Source organism: Oncorhynchus gorbuscha, linkage group LG05 (genome assembly GCF_021184085.1).
Source record: "Oncorhynchus gorbuscha isolate QuinsamMale2020 ecotype Even-year linkage group LG05, OgorEven_v1.0, whole genome shotgun sequence".
NCBI lineage: Eukaryota > Metazoa > Chordata > Actinopteri > Salmoniformes > Salmonidae > Oncorhynchus > Oncorhynchus gorbuscha.
Genome location: NC_060177.1, coordinates 23,031,598 through 23,048,199, shown reverse-complemented (window position 1 = coordinate 23,048,199; position 16,602 = coordinate 23,031,598). Strand labels below are relative to the sequence as shown.

At 46.8% G+C, this 16,602-nt stretch overlaps 1 protein-coding gene across 2 annotated transcripts in view; it reads right to left on the bottom strand.

Moving 5' to 3' along the window:
* Positions 1 to 4,687: 4,687 nt before the first annotated feature.
* The window catches only part of LOC124035676 (dysbindin domain-containing protein 1-like), a 53,171-nt gene continuing 41,256 nt past the window's right edge, over positions 4,688 to 16,602 (bottom strand). For both annotated transcript variants that reach the window (XM_046349256.1, XM_046349257.1), the window contains exon 4: positions 4,688 to 5,712. In XM_046349256.1, the coding sequence (XP_046205212.1) occupies positions 5,609 to 5,712 (104 nt within the window). In that variant the 3' untranslated portion in view covers positions 4,688 to 5,608. The remainder of the gene's footprint in view (positions 5,713 to 16,602) is intronic.

Below are 16,602 nucleotides of genomic sequence, written 5' to 3'. Positions count from 1 at the left end.
GTGGCCACTGATTTTAAGTTCTCTATGTTGGCAGCAGCCTCTCTGTGTTAGTGACGGCTGTATAACGGTCTGATGGCCTTGAGATAGAAGCTGTTCTTTAGTCTCTCAGTCCCAGCTTTGATGCACCTGTATTGACTTGCCTTCTGGATGATAGTGGCAGGAACAGGCCGTGGCTCATGTGGTTGTTGTCCTTGATTATCTTTTTGGCCTTCCTGTGACGTCGGATGCTGTAGGTGTCCTGGAGGGCAGGTAGTTTGCCCCTGGTGATGCGTTGTGCAGGCCATACCACCCTCTGGAGAGCCCATAATATGTTGGTGACCCGTTGTATAAAAGTGATAATGCCCGAGAAGCCGGTGTTTAGAGGATACATTGGCACTGTTTGCCGGCCCTCCACATTGTCTCGGGCCTAACAGCACCTGTACCAATATATCCTCCAAACACCAGCCTATCCGGCATTATTACTTAAATAATGCACGCTCGAGAATGCACATAATATATCCTCCAAACACCAGCTTCTCGGGTATTATCACTTAAATAATGTACGCTCGAGAATGCACATCAAGCCAATCAGAAACGAGTATTCAACAATGCCGTGGTATAAAACTGTTTATGGATATGCGTATGACTGTATACTGTAAGTCCATCTGCATTCCCCACTTTATTCTGTTCTGCCCTCTATCTGCTCAGTTAGGAACCTGCAGTCACCATTTAAAAAGCAGACATTTTAAACCTCTACAGAGCTGCCAGAGCCCATTGATTTTGGCGAAGCTGACGAGAGTAAATTAAGGATATTCCTTTGACCGTTTAAACATTATTGCTATTCAATACTTCTCTGTCCACTGTGTGATTAAGTGTGTACTCTGAAGTATTTCAATGTGGTTTCAATTGAACTGTTTTCATGTTGCTGATGCTGGGTTTTCTTCCTCCACAGTGTTCCTGGCAGGAATCAGAGAGTTTGTTTGTTTGGTCTGTTGAGCATAAATAATGAAAGGCTCAGACTGCTGCTCATAATACCCTATCAGACAACCTACAGCTGCATAATGTTTGGTTAGTGCTCTAATGCAAAAATCACCCACAGAGAAAATTCACTTTTTTTGCATGAAATTGTTTATTTTTTATCACCACTCATCCCCACATCACTTGGTTTGGCAAAGGACAAGATCCACAGTGTTGAATGTAATGTTGGTGAGAAGGGCTGCTGTCGTATCTCATATCATATCTGCAAATACATTTAGTTTACTGTGGCCACACCGGTTTCCTCTCAGGTAGAGAGAGGTAGAAGAAGAGAGAGAGGGAGAGGATGGAAAGAAAAGAGAGCGATGGAGAGTGGCCCCACTGAAACACTGCTCATTGCCTCCTGTTAGTTACAACCTACAGAAAGTCATTCAGAGAGCGATGGAGAGTGGCCCCACTGAAACACTGCTCATTGCCTCCTGTTAGTTACAACCTACAGAAAGTCATTCAGAGAGCGATGGAGAGTGGCCCCACTGAAACACTGCTCATTGCCTCCTGTTAGTTACAACCTACAGAAAGTCATTCAGAGAGCGATGGAGAGTGGCCCCACTGAAACACTGCTCATTGCCTCCTGTTAGTTACAACCTACAGAAAGTCATTCAGAGAGCGATGGAGAGTGGCCCCACTGAAACACTGCTCATTGCCTCCTGTTAGTTACAACCTACAGAAAGTCATTCAGAGAGCGATGGAGAGTGGCCCCACTGAAACACTACTCATTGCCTCCTGTTAGTTACAACCTACAGAAAGTCATTCAGAGAGCGATGGAGAGTGGCCCCACTGAAACACTGCTCATTGCCTCCTGTTAGTTACAACCTACAGAAAGTCATTCAGAGAGCGATGGAGAGTGGCCCCACTGAAACACTACTCATTGCCTCCTGTTAGTTACAACCTACAGAAAGTCATTCAGAGAGCGATGGAGAGTGGCCCCACTGAAACACTGCTCATTGCCTCCTGTTAGTTACAACCTACAGAAAGTCATTCAGAGAGCGATGGAGAGTGGCCCCACTGAAACACTGCTCATTGCCTCCTGTTAGTTACAACCTACAGAAAGTCATTCAGAGAGCGATGGAGAGTGGCCCCACTGAAACACTGCTCATTGCCTCCTGTTAGTTACAACCTACAGAAAGTCATTCAGAGAGCGATGGAGAGTGAAACACTACTCATTGCCTCCTGTTAGTTACAACCTACAGAAAGTCATTCAGAGCGATGGAAGTGGCCCACTGAAACACTACTCATTGCCTCCTGTGAGCCCCGATGGAGAGTGGCCCCACACTGCTCATTGCCTCCTGTTAGTTACAACCTACAGAAAGTCATTCAGAGAGCGATGGAGAGTGGCCCCACTGAAACACTGCTCATTGCCTCCTGTTAGTTACAACCTACAGAAAGTCATTCAGAGAGCGATGGAGAGTGGCCCCACTGAAACACTGCTCATTGCCTCCTGTTAGTTACAACCTACAGAAAGTCATTCAGAGAGCGATGGAGAGTGGCCCCACTGAAACACTGCTCATTGCCTCCTGTTAGTTACAACCTACAGAAAGTCATTCAGAGAGCGATGGAGAGTGGCCCCACTGAAACACTACTCATTGCCTCCTGTTAGTTACAACCTACAGAAAGTCATTCAGAGAGCGATGGAGAGTGGCCCCACTGAAACACTACTCATTGCCTCCTGTTAGTTACAACCTACAGAAAGTCATTCAGAGAGCGATGGAGAGTGGCCCCACTGAAACACTACTCATTGCCTCCTGTTAGTTACAACCTACAGAAAGTCATTCAGAGAGCGATGGAGAGTGGCCCCACTGAAACACTGCTCATTGCCTCCTGTTAGTTACAACCTACAGAAAGTCATTCAGAGAGCGATGGAGAGTGGCCCCACTGAAACACTGCTCATTGCCTCCTGTTAGTTACAACCTACAGAAAGTCATTCAGAGAGCGATGGAGAGTGGCCCCACTGAAACACTGCTCATTGCCTCCTGTTAGTTACAACCTACAGAAAGTCATTCAGAGAGCGATGGAGAGTGGCCCCACTGAAACACTGCTCATTGCCTCCTGTTAGTTACAACCTACAGAAAGTCATTCAGAGAGCGATGGAGAGTGGCCCCACTGAAACACTGCTCATTGCCTCCTGTTAGTTACAACCTACAGAAAGTCATTCAGAGAGCGATGGAGAGTGGCCCCACTGAAACACTGCTCATTGCCTCCTGTTAGTTACAACCTACAGAAAGTCATTCAGAGAGCGATGGAGAGTGGCCCCACTGAAACACTCAGAGAGCGATGGAGAGTGGCCCCACTGAAACACTGCTCATTGCCTCCTGTTAGTTACAACCTACAGAAAGTCATTCAGAGAGCGATGGAGAGTGGCCCCACTGAAACACTGCTCATTGCCTCCTGTTAGTTACAACCTACAGAAAGTCATTCAGAGAGCGATGGAGAGTGGCCCCACTGAAACACTGCTCATTGCCTCCTGTTAGTTACAACCTACAGAAAGTCATTCAGAGAGCGATGGAGAGTGGCCCCACTGAAACACTACTCATTGCCTCCTGTTAGTTACAACCTACAGAAAGTCATTCAGAGAGCGATGGAGAGTGGCCCCACTGAAACACTGCTCATTGCCTCCTGTTAGTTACAACCTACAGAAAGTCATTCAGAGAGCGATGGAGAGTGGCCCCACTGAAACACTACTCATTGCCTCCTGTTAGTTACAACCTACAGAAAGTCATTCAGAGAGCGATGGAGAGTGGCCCCACTGAAACACTACTCATTGCCTCCTGTTAGTTACAACCTACAGAAAGTCATTCAGAGAGCGATGGAGAGTGGCCCCACTGAAACACTACTCATTGCCTCCTGTTAGTTACAACCTACAGAAAGTCATTCAGAGAGCGATGGAGAGTGGCCCCACTGAAACACTGCTCATTGCCTCCTGTTAGTTACAACCTACAGAAAGTCATTCAGAGAGCGATGGAGAGTGGCCCCACTGAAACACTGCTCATTGCCTCCTGTTAGTTACAACCTACAGAAAGTCATTCAGAGAGCGATGGAGAGTGGCCCCACTGAAACACTGCTCATTGCCTCCTGTTAGTTACAACCTACAGAAAGTCATTCAGAGAGCGATGGAGAGTGGCCCCACTGAAACACTGCTCATTGCCTCCTGTTAGTTACAACCTACAGAAAGTCATTCAGAGAGCGATGGAGAGTGGCCCCACTGAAACACTGCTCATTGCCTCCTGTTAGTTACAACCTACAGAAAGTCATTCAGAGAGCGATGGAGAGTGGCCCCACTGAAACACTACTCATTGCCTCCTGTTAGTTACAACCTACAGAAAGTCATTCAGAGAGCGATGGAGAGTGGCCCCACTGAAACACTGCTCATTGCCTCCTGTTAGTTACAACCTACAGAAAGTCATTCAGAGAGCGATGGAGAGTGGCCCCACTGAAACACTGCTCATTGCCTCCTGTTAGTTACAACCTACAGAAAGTCATTCAGAGAGCGATGGAGAGTGGCCCCACTGAAACACTGCTCATTGCCTCCTGTTAGTTACAACCTACAGAAAGTCATTCAGAGAGCGATGGAGAGTGGCCCCACTGAAACACTGCTCATTGCCTCCTGTTAGTTACAACCTACAGAAAGTCATTCAGAGAGCGATGGAGAGTGGCCCCACTGAAACACTGCTCATTGCCTCCTGTTAGTTACAACCTACAGAAAGTCATTCAGAGAGCGATGGAGAGTGGCCCCACTGAAACACTGCTCATTGCCTCCTGTTAGTTACAACCTACAGAAAGTCATTCAGAGAGCGATGGAGAGTGGCCCCACTGAAACACTACTCATTGCCTCCTGTTAGTTACAACCTACAGAAAGTCATTTAGAGAGCAGATGGCCCTGGTACTTTAAGGAAGAACATTGTGCAATAGATTAGGTTGGACTCTTATTCTAATTACAAAGAAGACTTCCAGATAGCCTGCTGTACTATCGCATAATGACATCCATATTCCAGTCATTTATTTGACTGGAGTGGGTATTCTCGTTAACTTCGCCACATGATATTTTGTAGCCGAGGTTGTCACAGATTTCAGGGTCCGTCCCACCCCTCCAAGCCCACTCTCCCACCCTTAAGATGCTGCAGGGATAGGGAGGCTTTTAGCCAAGCATTCTCCCCACACAGGGACAGCCTTATACCCTGATGTTCACCCCAAACAAAGCCTCAAAAATCACACTGGACCTCCAGTGTTTGTGCCAGTGGAACCCCTTGCATGGAAAACACAATAAATAGCATGTGTGTACGTGTGTGTGGTTTTGCAGATATCCGTGTGTCATTTAGTGTGTTTGCATCTGTGTCTGTGTGTATTTCACTCACAGCCGTCGTTTCATGTTAAGTTTATAATACAGTGCACAGCGTCGAGAGCTCAGTCTGTCTGTAGTGTCTTCAGCACCATGGTTGTCTCAGTGCCCGGACCAGGGGTTGGGGCAGTTGGTGTGGTCTCTGTGCCACGCTCTCGGTGTGTCCGCTCTGGGCCTCTCTCTTTCCGGGCCAGACCCGTGTGCTCTCAGGGCTGCTTAGGCCTCTCCAGCTTCATTAAGGGCTCTGCGGTGGTGTCGGAGTCACTGTGGTGCTTCCTCTCCCTGGGGGGGCTCAGCCTTGCTGCAACGGGTCCACGAGGGGGAGCGCATGTAGCCTCCTCTGGGCAGGGGTGGCTGGTGGTGGCCTGGGGACGATAATGAGGAGAAGGGTCAAGCTATGCACATACTTGTGATGAGAGGAGGTAAGTTATGGATCACACACATACAGACATGCACGTCTCTTAACCACAAACATAAAACTCATGTACACACAAGGTGAGGTCAAGGTGCACGTCTCTCACGTATCCTGATATTTTTATGGAAAGAAAACAGACTAGGGGACATGTATGTTGTACACCGCTCTATCGCTCTATACAGCTCAAACATGCTGACCACGTAACCCAGAGGCCCTGGATTAAGTTTCCAGAACTTCCTGTCTGTCACATGTATAGCACACAGTATACACTGAGTCGACAAAACATTCTGAACATTTCAAAGACATAGACTGACCAGGTGAATCCAGGTGAAAGCTATGATCCCTTATTGAGAGAATTAAGACATGGATTGTGTATGTGTGCCATTTAGAGGGTGAATGGGCAGGACCAAATATGTAAGTGCCTTTGAACAGGATATGGTAGTAGGTGCCAGGCGTACTAGTTTGAGTGTGTCAAGTACTGCAAAGCAGCTGGGTAATTCATGCTTAACAGTTTCCCGTGTGTATCAAGAATGGTCCACCACCAAATGGACACAACTGGGTGAAGCATTGTAGTCAACATGGGCCAGCATCCCTGTGGAATGCTCTTAACCACTAGTCTACCTGCCACCTCCCCCAATGGTCACCATACATTCCCTAACCAGAAACCGTGGATTGATGGCAGCATTCGCGTGAAACTGAAAGCGCGAACCACTGCTTTTAATCAGGGCAAGGTGTCTGGCAACATGACTGAATACAAACAGTGCAGCTATTCCCTCCGTAAGGCTATCAAACAAGCTAAGCGTCAGTACAGAGACAAAGTGGAATCTCAATTCAATGGCTCAGACACAAGAGGCATGTGGCAGGGTCTACAGTCAATCACGGACTACAAGATGAAATCCAGCCCAGTGGACCAGGATGTCTTGCTCCCAGGCAGACTAAATAACTTTTTGCCCCTTTGAGGACAATACAGTGCCACTGACACGGCCTGCAACGGAAACATGCAGTCTCTCCTTCAATGGCAGCCGAGGTGAGTAAGACATTTAAACGTGTTAACCCTCGCAAGGCTGCAGGCCCAAGCATCCCCAGCCGCGCCCTCAGAGCATGCGCAGACCAGCTGGACGGTGTGTTCCCGGACATATTCAATCAATGCCCTATACCAGTCTGCTGTTCCCACATGCTTCAGGGCCACCATTGTTCCTGTTCCCAAGAAAGCTAAGGTAACTGAGCTAAACACTACCGCCCCGTAGCACTCACTTCCGTCATCATGAAGTGCTTTGAGAGACTAGTTGACCATATCACCTCCACCCTATACATAGATCCAATTTGGCAAATAGGTCCACAGACGATGCAATCTCAACCACAAACACTGCCCTAACCCACCTGGACAAGAGGAATATATGTGAGAATGCTGTTCTCTGGGATTCTACAGCTCGGCATTCAACACCATAGTACCCTCAAGGCAGTATCATGAACTCGAGACCCTGGGTCTCGACCCCGCCCTGTGCAACTGGGTACTGGACTCAAGGACACCGAATCAAGAGAAATGGGGGGTTTAGAAAACCTGACGGGCCGCCCCCAGGTGGTGAGGGTAGGCAACAACATCTCCTCCCCGCTGATCCTCAACACGGGGCCCCACAAGGGTGCGTTTGAGAAAACTCCTGTACTCCCTGTTCACCCACGACTGCGTGGCCACGCACGCCTCCAACTCAATCATCAAGTTTGCGGACGACACAACAGTGGTAGGCTTGATTGTGTGACGGCCTACAGGGAGGAGGTGAGGGCCCTTGGAGTGTGGTGTCAGGAAAATAACCTCACACTCAACGTCAACAAAACTAAGGAGATGATTGTGGACTTCAGGAAACAGCACGGGAACACCCCTATCCACATCGATGGAACAGTAGTGGAGAGGGTAGCTAGTTTAAGTTCCTCGGCATACACATCACAGACAAACTGAATTGGTCACTCACACTGATCATCAGTGCAAGAAGCCTGCAGCAGCTCCTATTCAACCTCAGGAGGCTCACAAAAATTCGGCTTGTCACCAAAATTGCCTGTCTGTTTTCTCCAGCACTCACAAACTTCTACAGATGCACAATCGAGCATCCTGGCGGGCTGTATCACCGCCTCACGGCAACTGCTCTGCCCTCAACAGTAAGGCTCTTTGGTAGTGAGGACTCCATCAGCATGGGGCAAACTACCTGCCCTCCAGGACACCTTCAGCTTTGTTACAGGAAGGCCATAAAGATCATCAAGGACATCAACCACCCAACCACTGCCTGTTCAGCTATCATCCAGAAGGCTGATTGGTCAGTACAGGTGCATCAAAGCTGGGAGAGAGACTGAAAAACAGCTTCTATCTCAAGGCCATCAGACTGTTAAATAGCCACCACTAACATTGAGTGGCTGCTGCCAACACACTGTCATTGACACTGACCCAACTCCAGCCATTTTAATAATGGGAATTGATGGAAATGATGTAAATATATATATATATATATATCACTAGCCACTTTAAACAATGCTACCTTATATAATGTTACTTACCCTACATTATTCATCTCATATGCATATGTATATACTGTACTCTACAACATCGACTGCATCCTTATGTAACACATGTATCACTAGCCACTTTAACTATGCCACTTTGTTTACTTTGTCTACACACTCATCTCATATGTATATACTGTACTCGATACCATCTACTGTATGCTGCTCTGTACCATCACTCATTCATATATCCTTATGTACATGTTCCTTATCCCCTTACACTGTGTATAATACAGTAGTTTTTTTTGGAATTGTTAGTTAGATTACTTGTTGGTTATCACTGCATTGTCGGAACTAGAAGCACAAGCATTTCGCTACACTCGCATTAACATCTGCTAACCATGTGTATGTGACAAATAAAATTTGATTTGATTTGATTTGATTTACTGTAACTCATTTAACAAAGTAAATCAAGTCAGCAGGGACTGTCAACTCCCTGAAGTCACCTAATGCCTCTAAAAGCTTCCTTTCTCTATGCCACTTCAGTCAATTATGTTTTCCCAAGGTTCTCCAAAAAGAGTTTACAACAGCACGCAGTGGTACAGTGAGTGCAGTTTGTTTCCCTACTGTATAATAGATCAATTGGCTATGGTTGAAAGGAATCCCGATCACAAACACAGTAAAGTACAGAATATAAATTGGTTCATGCAGCTCCACATGACCTATTCCTCTGGGATTCTTACAGCATGATAGAGTTGCTCTGAATATAGAGGCAGATGAAACTATGAAGTACTCTGTCAGAGAGGCAGTATGCAGTGAACTGAGTATGCGTTAGTGTATGTTAATGTGTAGCCTATACATGTATGTGTCTCAAGGACACCGAATCCCAAGAGAAATGGGGGGGTTTAGAAAACTAGAAGGTGTGTGTGTGTGTGTGTGTGTGTGTGTGTGTGTGTGTGTGTGTGTGTGTGTGTGTGTGTGTGTGTGTGTGTGTGTGTGTGTGTGTGTGTGTGTGTGTGTGTGTGTGTGTGTGTGTGTGTGTGTGTGTGTGTGTGTGTGTGTCACCTGTAAAGCACGTGCGTAAGCACGTGCGCGTGCCTACGTGTGTAGTAGATGATAGTTTAATGTCTCTCTGCTTCTCATCTCCTCTGATGTCATTGTTATTGATCCAAAACAGTCACATGGTCACCTCTCCTCCAATCATCAGCTGCATTTAGCCTGCTGGCTGTTTTCTCCAGTTCATTATGCTCACAATGGCTGCTTGTTTTAGCTGTCACAGACATTTGTCTCACACTTATTTTTCGGTGTCTCGAGGCAGCAGAACTCCACCATTCATCGTGCCTGTCTGTTTGTTCTTCAGTTCTCAGAACCACTACACAGCTCTCCAGTATCTCTTTGGTCTATATCCATCAGCATGCTAGATAGAGATTGTACTTCAGCTTTGTGGAGTGGTGATATCATAGATAGAGAATATGATTGGTTCGCCAACAACTAGGGTGAGTAGAAATGAGAAGCTGATTGGTATTTAGGTGATGAGGCTAGGAGGTGATGACATCAGAGGAATGTGTTTGTATGTTTACCGAAATGTTTTGGCAAATAGGTTGCTGCACTTAATTAATCCACCCCCTCTCTCCCTTTCCCTTACTATACTCTCTCTCTCTCTGTGTCTCTCTCTCTCTCTCTCTGTCTGTCCTCTCTTTATCTCTCTCTCTCTCTCTCTCTCTCTTATCTCTCTCTGTCTGTCCCCTTTCTCTCTCTCTCTCTCTCTCTCTCTCTCTCTCTCTCTTTATCTCTCTGTCTATACCCCTTTTATCTCTCTCTCTGTCTCTCTCTCTCTATCTCTCTCTCTCTCTCTCTTTCTCTCTCTGTCTCTCTCTCTGTTTCTCTCTCTCTCTCTATACCCCTTTCTTTCTCTCTCTCTATATACACCTTTTATCTCTTCTCTGTCTCTCTCTCTATCTCTCTCTCTCTCTCTCTATCTCTCTGTACCCCTTTCTTTCTCTCTCTCTATATACACCTTTCTTTCTCTCTCTCTCTCTCTATACCCCTTTCTATTCTCTGTGTCTCTCTCTCTCTTCCTTACTATACCCCTTTCTTTCTCTGTATCTCTCCCTGTACCTCTCCCTGTACCTTTCTTGAATCAACCCCCCCCTCATATGTGTTCATCTGCATGTCCTTCAGAAGGGACCAGTGTCAAGCAGGTTCACACGAATATTGGTCGTAGAAGGTGCATCTTTATTTCATATGCCCCTGTCTCTTTACACCACTTGGTGGTGCTGTTCACTGTTCACTACCTCAGAGATCACAGGATTAATCTGGTGTAGCCGGACACACTTTTTAACCTTTACTGCACACATATCAATGCAATTACTGTCTAATGAAAAGGCAAGTCCCAGCTCTCACTCTCCATAAGTGAAATGCTGTAACAATAGATCAACCAGCAGTGATGTATGTTCACACAAGGGTACACACGAAAACATGCAAACACACACACACACAACATTGATGGTATTGATCCCTGAAGATTGATGGTGTCTCCATTGGATTTCAATGAGAGGGACAAGAGCCTCCTCAGCATCCTGAAAGACTCTGTTTGCCTGAGGGCTTGTTAATTCACCTTTGTATCTGCCACCGCTGGTCCTTGTGTTTGTGTCTCTGTTTATCTCTGTGTGTGTGTGTCCCTGTTTATCTCTGTGTGTATGTCCCTGTTTATCTCTGTGTGTGTGTCCCCCTGTTTATCTCTGTGTGTGTATGTGTCCCTGTTTATCTCTCTGTGTGTGTGTGTCCCTGTTTATCTCTGTGTGTGTGTGTCCCTGTTTATCTCTCTGTGTGTGTGTCCCTGTTTATCTCTGTGTGTGTGTCCCCCTGTTTATCTCTCTGTGTGTGTGTCCCTGTTTATCTCTGTGTGTGTGTCCCCCTGTTTATCTCTCTGTGTGTGTGTCCCTGTTTATCTCTGTGTGTGTGTCCCTGTTTATCTCTCTGTGTGTGTGTCCCTGTTTATCTCTGTGTGTGTGTCCCTGTTTATCTCTGTGTGTGTGTCCCCCTGTTTATCTCTCTGTGTGTGTGTCCCTGTTTATCTCTGTGTGTATGTGTCCCTGTTTATCTCTGTGTGTGTGTGTCCCTGTTTATCTCTGTGTGTGTGTCCCTGTTTATCTCTGTGTGTGTGTGTCACTGTTTATCTCTCTGTGTGTGTGTCCCTGTTTATCTCTGTGTGTGTGTGTCCCTGTTTATCTCTCTGTGTATGTGTCCCTGTTTATCTCTGTGTGTGTGTGTCCCTGTTTATCTGTGTGTGTGTGTGTCCCTGTTTATCTCTCTGTGTGTGTGTCCCTGTTTATCTCTGTGTGTGTGTGTCCCTGTTTATCTCTGTGTGTGTGTGTCCCTGTTTATCTCTGTGTGTGTCCCTGTTTATCTCTGTGTGTGTGTGTCCCTGTTTATCTCTGTGTGTGTGTGTCCCTACTTTCATGATGTGTCCCTGTTTATCTCTGTGTGTGTGTCCCTGTTTATCTCTGTGTGTGTGTGTCCCTGTTTATCTCTGTGTGTGTGTGTCCCTGTTTATCTCTGTGTGTGTGTGTCCCTGTTTATCTCTGTGTGTGTGTGTCCCTACTTTCATGATGTGTCTCTGTTTATCTCTGTGTGTGTGTCCCTGTTTATCTCTGTGTGTGTGTGTCCCTGTTTATCTCTGTGTGTGTGTGTCCCTGTTTATCTCTGTGTGTGTGTGTCCCTGTTTATCTCTGTGTGTGTGTGTCCCTACTTTCATGATGTGTCCCTGTTTATCTCTGTGTGTGTGTGTCCCTACTTTCATGATGTGTCCCTGTTTATCTCTGTGTGTGTGTGTCCCTACTTTCATGATGTGTCTCTGTTTATCTCTGTGTGTGTGTCCCTGTTTATCTCTGTGTGTGTGTGTGTCCCTGTTTATCTCTGTGTGTGTGTGTGTCCCTGTTTATCTCTCTGTGTGTGTGTCCCTGTTTATCTCTGTGTGTGTGTGTCCCTACTTTCATGATGTGTCCCTGTTTATCTCTGTGTGTGTGTGTCCCTACTTTCATGATGTGTCCCTGTTTATCTCTGTGTGTGTGTGTCCCTACTTTCATGATGTGTCTCTGTTTATCTCTGTGTGTGTGTCCCTACTTTCATGATGTGTCTCTGTTTATCTCTGTGTGTGTGTGTCCCTACTTTCATGATGTGTCTCTGTTTATCTCTGTGTGTGTGTCCCTGTTTATCTCTGTGTGTTTGTGTCCCTGTTTATCTCTGTGTGTGTGTGTCCCTGTTTATCTCTGTGTGTGTGTCCCTGTTTATCTCTGTGTGTGTGTCCCTGTTTATCTCTGTGTGTGTGTGTCCCTGTTTATCTCTGTGTGTGTGTGTCCCTGTTTATCTCTGTGTGTGTGTGTCCCTGTTTATCTCTGTGTGTGTGTGTCCCTGTTTATCTCTGTGTGTGTGTCCCTACTTTCATGATGTGTCTCTGTTTATCTCTGTGTATGTGTCCCTGTTTATCTCTGTGTGTGTGTGTCCCTACTTTCATGATGTGTCCCTGTTTATCTCTGTGTGTGTGTCCCTACTTTCATGATGTGTCTCTGTTTATCTCTGTGTGTGTGTCCCTGTTTATCTCTGTGTGTGTGTGTCCCTACTTTCATGATGTGTCCCTGTTTATCTCTGTGTGTGTGTGTCCCTACTTTCATGATGTGTCTCTGTTTATCTCTGTGTGTGTGTGTCCCTACTTTCATGATGTGTCTCTGTTTATCTCTGTGTGTGTGTGTCCCTACTTTCATGATGTGTCTCTGTTTATCTCTGTGTGTGTGTGTCCCTACTTTCATGATGTGTCTCTGTTTATCTCTGTGTGTGTGTCCCTACTTTCATGATGTGTCTCTGCATCTCTACCAGCACGTCTCTATCTGTGTCCCTGTTTATCTCTGTGTGTGTGTGTCCCTACTTTCATGATGTGTCTCTGCATCTCTACCAGCATGTCTCTATCTGTGTCCCTGTTTATCTCTGTGTGTGTGTGTGTCCCTACTTTCATGATGTGTCTCTGCATCTCTACCAGCATGTCTCTATCTGTGTCCCTGTTTATCTCTGTGTGTGACTAGAATGCTATAGTCGCAGTATGAGCTAGCCCATCCCTGGTCAGGGTTTTGTGATTGACAGCTCTATGAATATGGATGCAGGAGAAGCCTCCTCTTCTCCTTGCAGGGTTCTGACAGAGACGGACCAGAGGATGAGACTCTCACCCCACAAACACACACCTGTTTCTATCTCTCATTTAACATCCCTTACCCTCAGACCTTCATATCAGGACCACCGACCACCCCTTACCCTATTGCTCAGGACCTACTGATAACCAACTCCCTTGAGGTTCCTCCCATTTAGTTCAGAACAAATATCAAGAACAATCCAAATCCAATTTCCTTAACTCAGTCCACGATCAGCACATAAAGGCACCCCCCTCTTCTATCACTTCTGACACCTTGTAGTGTCTCCCTCCCTGCCTTCCTGCCTTCCTGCCTGCCTGCTTCCCTGCCTGCCTCCCTCCCTCCCTCCCTCCCTCCCTCCCTCCCCCTCCCTCCCTCCCTCCCCCTCCCTCCCCCTCCCTCCCTCCTAGCCACCATGTCTGCAGTGTCTAGCTGTATTAAACCTCTCTGTCTAAGAACCCCTTCTGTGCTGTTGGCTCAAACAGATTCCACAACCAGTGTGATGCTGTGAAAACAAAGTCCACAGAAAACACCAGCCTGTGACCTACAAAGGCTCTTAAACCACAGGGAAGCACAATGCTCGTATGGTGCCAACACGCTGTTTGTACCGTGTACGTTACACCTGGTTACTGTGTGCGTGTGCGTGAATGTGTGTGTTTCATGTTGGGACTGGGACATCAGTTATGGGGCCCCACTTTGTGCAGTCCTTTCAGAGGCCCCAGTGGACTCCTAAAGATTTATGAGCAAGACTACTACAGTTACCCTGAATGGAAATGTTTTCCCCCAGTCTTGCCCACAGCTGCTGCTACAGTATAGTGGGTGGTTGTGTTATTTTTGTCTGCTTGGAAAAATTCAACCTGCCTTGTTAACACTGAGGAGCCACAGCATCAAAACACACAGATTGGATTGATCGGAGAACATCACCAAGCCCCTTCTCCATGTGTTGCCCATCCCCCTTCGATGGTAGTAGATTTGAAGGCAGCAGAAAGGTATATGCTACTGTATATGGTAATGAGACCACCTAGCCAATGACTGTCTCTGGTAAAGTGGTGACAGTAAGAGCTGCAGTGTCCTCCCTCTGTCCTCCTGTGTCATCACAGGGTGTGACTGTCAGAGCCTGGGCTCTCCTGGAGAACACTGCAGAGGAGATTACCCACTCCCACACAGATCTGGGATCAGCTTTCCCTCCCCCTATACTAATCTTAACCATTGGGGGGAAACACAAAATGCACCATATACTGGTTCAGTGTCTAGGGGCAACTCCATCCTACTGCCTCACTCCTCTTCTCTCAAATGGGCTTTAATGTGGTGAAAGTGATCCTGGGGTTTGTAGTTTAAAAAGGCTGTTTCTGAGGTGATTATGGTCATAATAGTCTCTGTAGAGATCTGGTATGTCATCTCTTGTTATCCGTCTATTTCACATACACAGAACAGATGCAGATACTGACTGTACAGAGGGGTGAGATTGGGTGGGGGCCTTCCAATGCAGCTGTACACATTTAGCTAATCTCATTTATTGTCCTCCCTTTCTCCTCTGGTCCTCCCTCACTCCACTAACCCTCTCTGGCCTTCATCCCTCCATCTCCTCCTCATCCCCCCATCCACCCAATTTCTCCTGAACATCTCATCTGCCAACTCTGATCCCTGGGCTGTCCTGACTGGCAGGTGTCCAAAACATATGTGCCCACACAGCTTTCATTACCCCTGTCTGTCCAATATACAGTTGGAGAGGAGAGGAGAGGAGAGGAGAGGAGAGGAGAGGAGAGGAGAGGAGAGGAGAGGAGAGGAGAGGAGAGGAGAGGAGAGGAGAGGAGAGGAGAGGAGAGGAGAGGAGAGGAGAGGAGAGGAGAGGAGAGGAGAGGAGAGGAGAGGAGAGGGAAATAAAATTAAATGGAAAGAATATAAAGGAAAGAGAAGGAAAACAGAAGAAAATAAGAGGAATACATAAATCATGTGTAAGTGTGCAGTCATTTTGTTTAGGCCTGATGATGATAACAGTATCTACAGCTCAGGAGAGTCTTGGCCTTGTATCCAGCTGAGAACAGTGAATAATTCAGGACTCCATTCAGAGTGAACTCCCTCAGCGTGTCCCACACAAACCAATCTCACTATCCCTCCCCCTGGCCTTCCCCTCCTCTTCCTCCCCTCTCTCCTTTTACCTTTGACTAACCCTCCATTCACCCTCTTCCCCAAGACCCTCGCTCACCTTCTCTTCCTCTCGCTTTTCCCCAGCCAATCTGCTCTTACCCCCAACTCACCCTCTCCTTTTTCCCACGGCTTTACACTGACTGAACTAACTCCCGCCCGCCTACTGACCTAGGTTCATAACACACTCCTATGGAATACCCAGCCACTCTACCTTTACAGACTACAGTCTATATACATATTATGCACATTATCCACCCATACATTCCCTTCATGTAGCCATGTCAAGGTCTTTAGATCCTTTCATCTTGATAAGCAGTTAGACAATACATTTACTGTACAAGCAGAGCTTGTTATTTATCATTAGAGCAGGTGGTGATACTGAAGGAGCTTTAAGGGAACACAGATATAACAAGGAAGTAACAGAATAGCTGGATCTCACAGCTGAGATGTGCCCTAAGTCCTCCCTGGGTACACACACACACACACACACACACACACACACACACACACACACACACACACACACACACACACACACACACACACACACACACACACACACACACACACACACACACACACACACACACACACACACACACACACACACACACACACACACACACACACACACACACACACACACACAGCTGATGTATGTCCAGTCCAGTGGCAGTAGAATCCCCACTGGGCAGAACACCTGGCCCTGTGGTTCTGTCATCACACAAGGTGATCTATACACCAGCCTGATCTGATTTTCACCTGGAGGTATTATCCCACTCTCACTATTCTCACTACTGAGGCAGCCAGAGAGAGAGAGACACTGCTGGAGAAGAGAGCCTGTTCTTGACTCTGGCTCCTCTAGAGACTGTACAGTCTGGATAGTCTGGCCTGGACACTGGAGAGCAGCTTTAGTCATTAGTCATGCATGTGTGTGTATGAGTATGTGTGTGTTTGCATGGGTATGTGTATCTCTGTATCCCGTCTTGAGTCCGAACGCAAAACATACTCTTATTTGAACA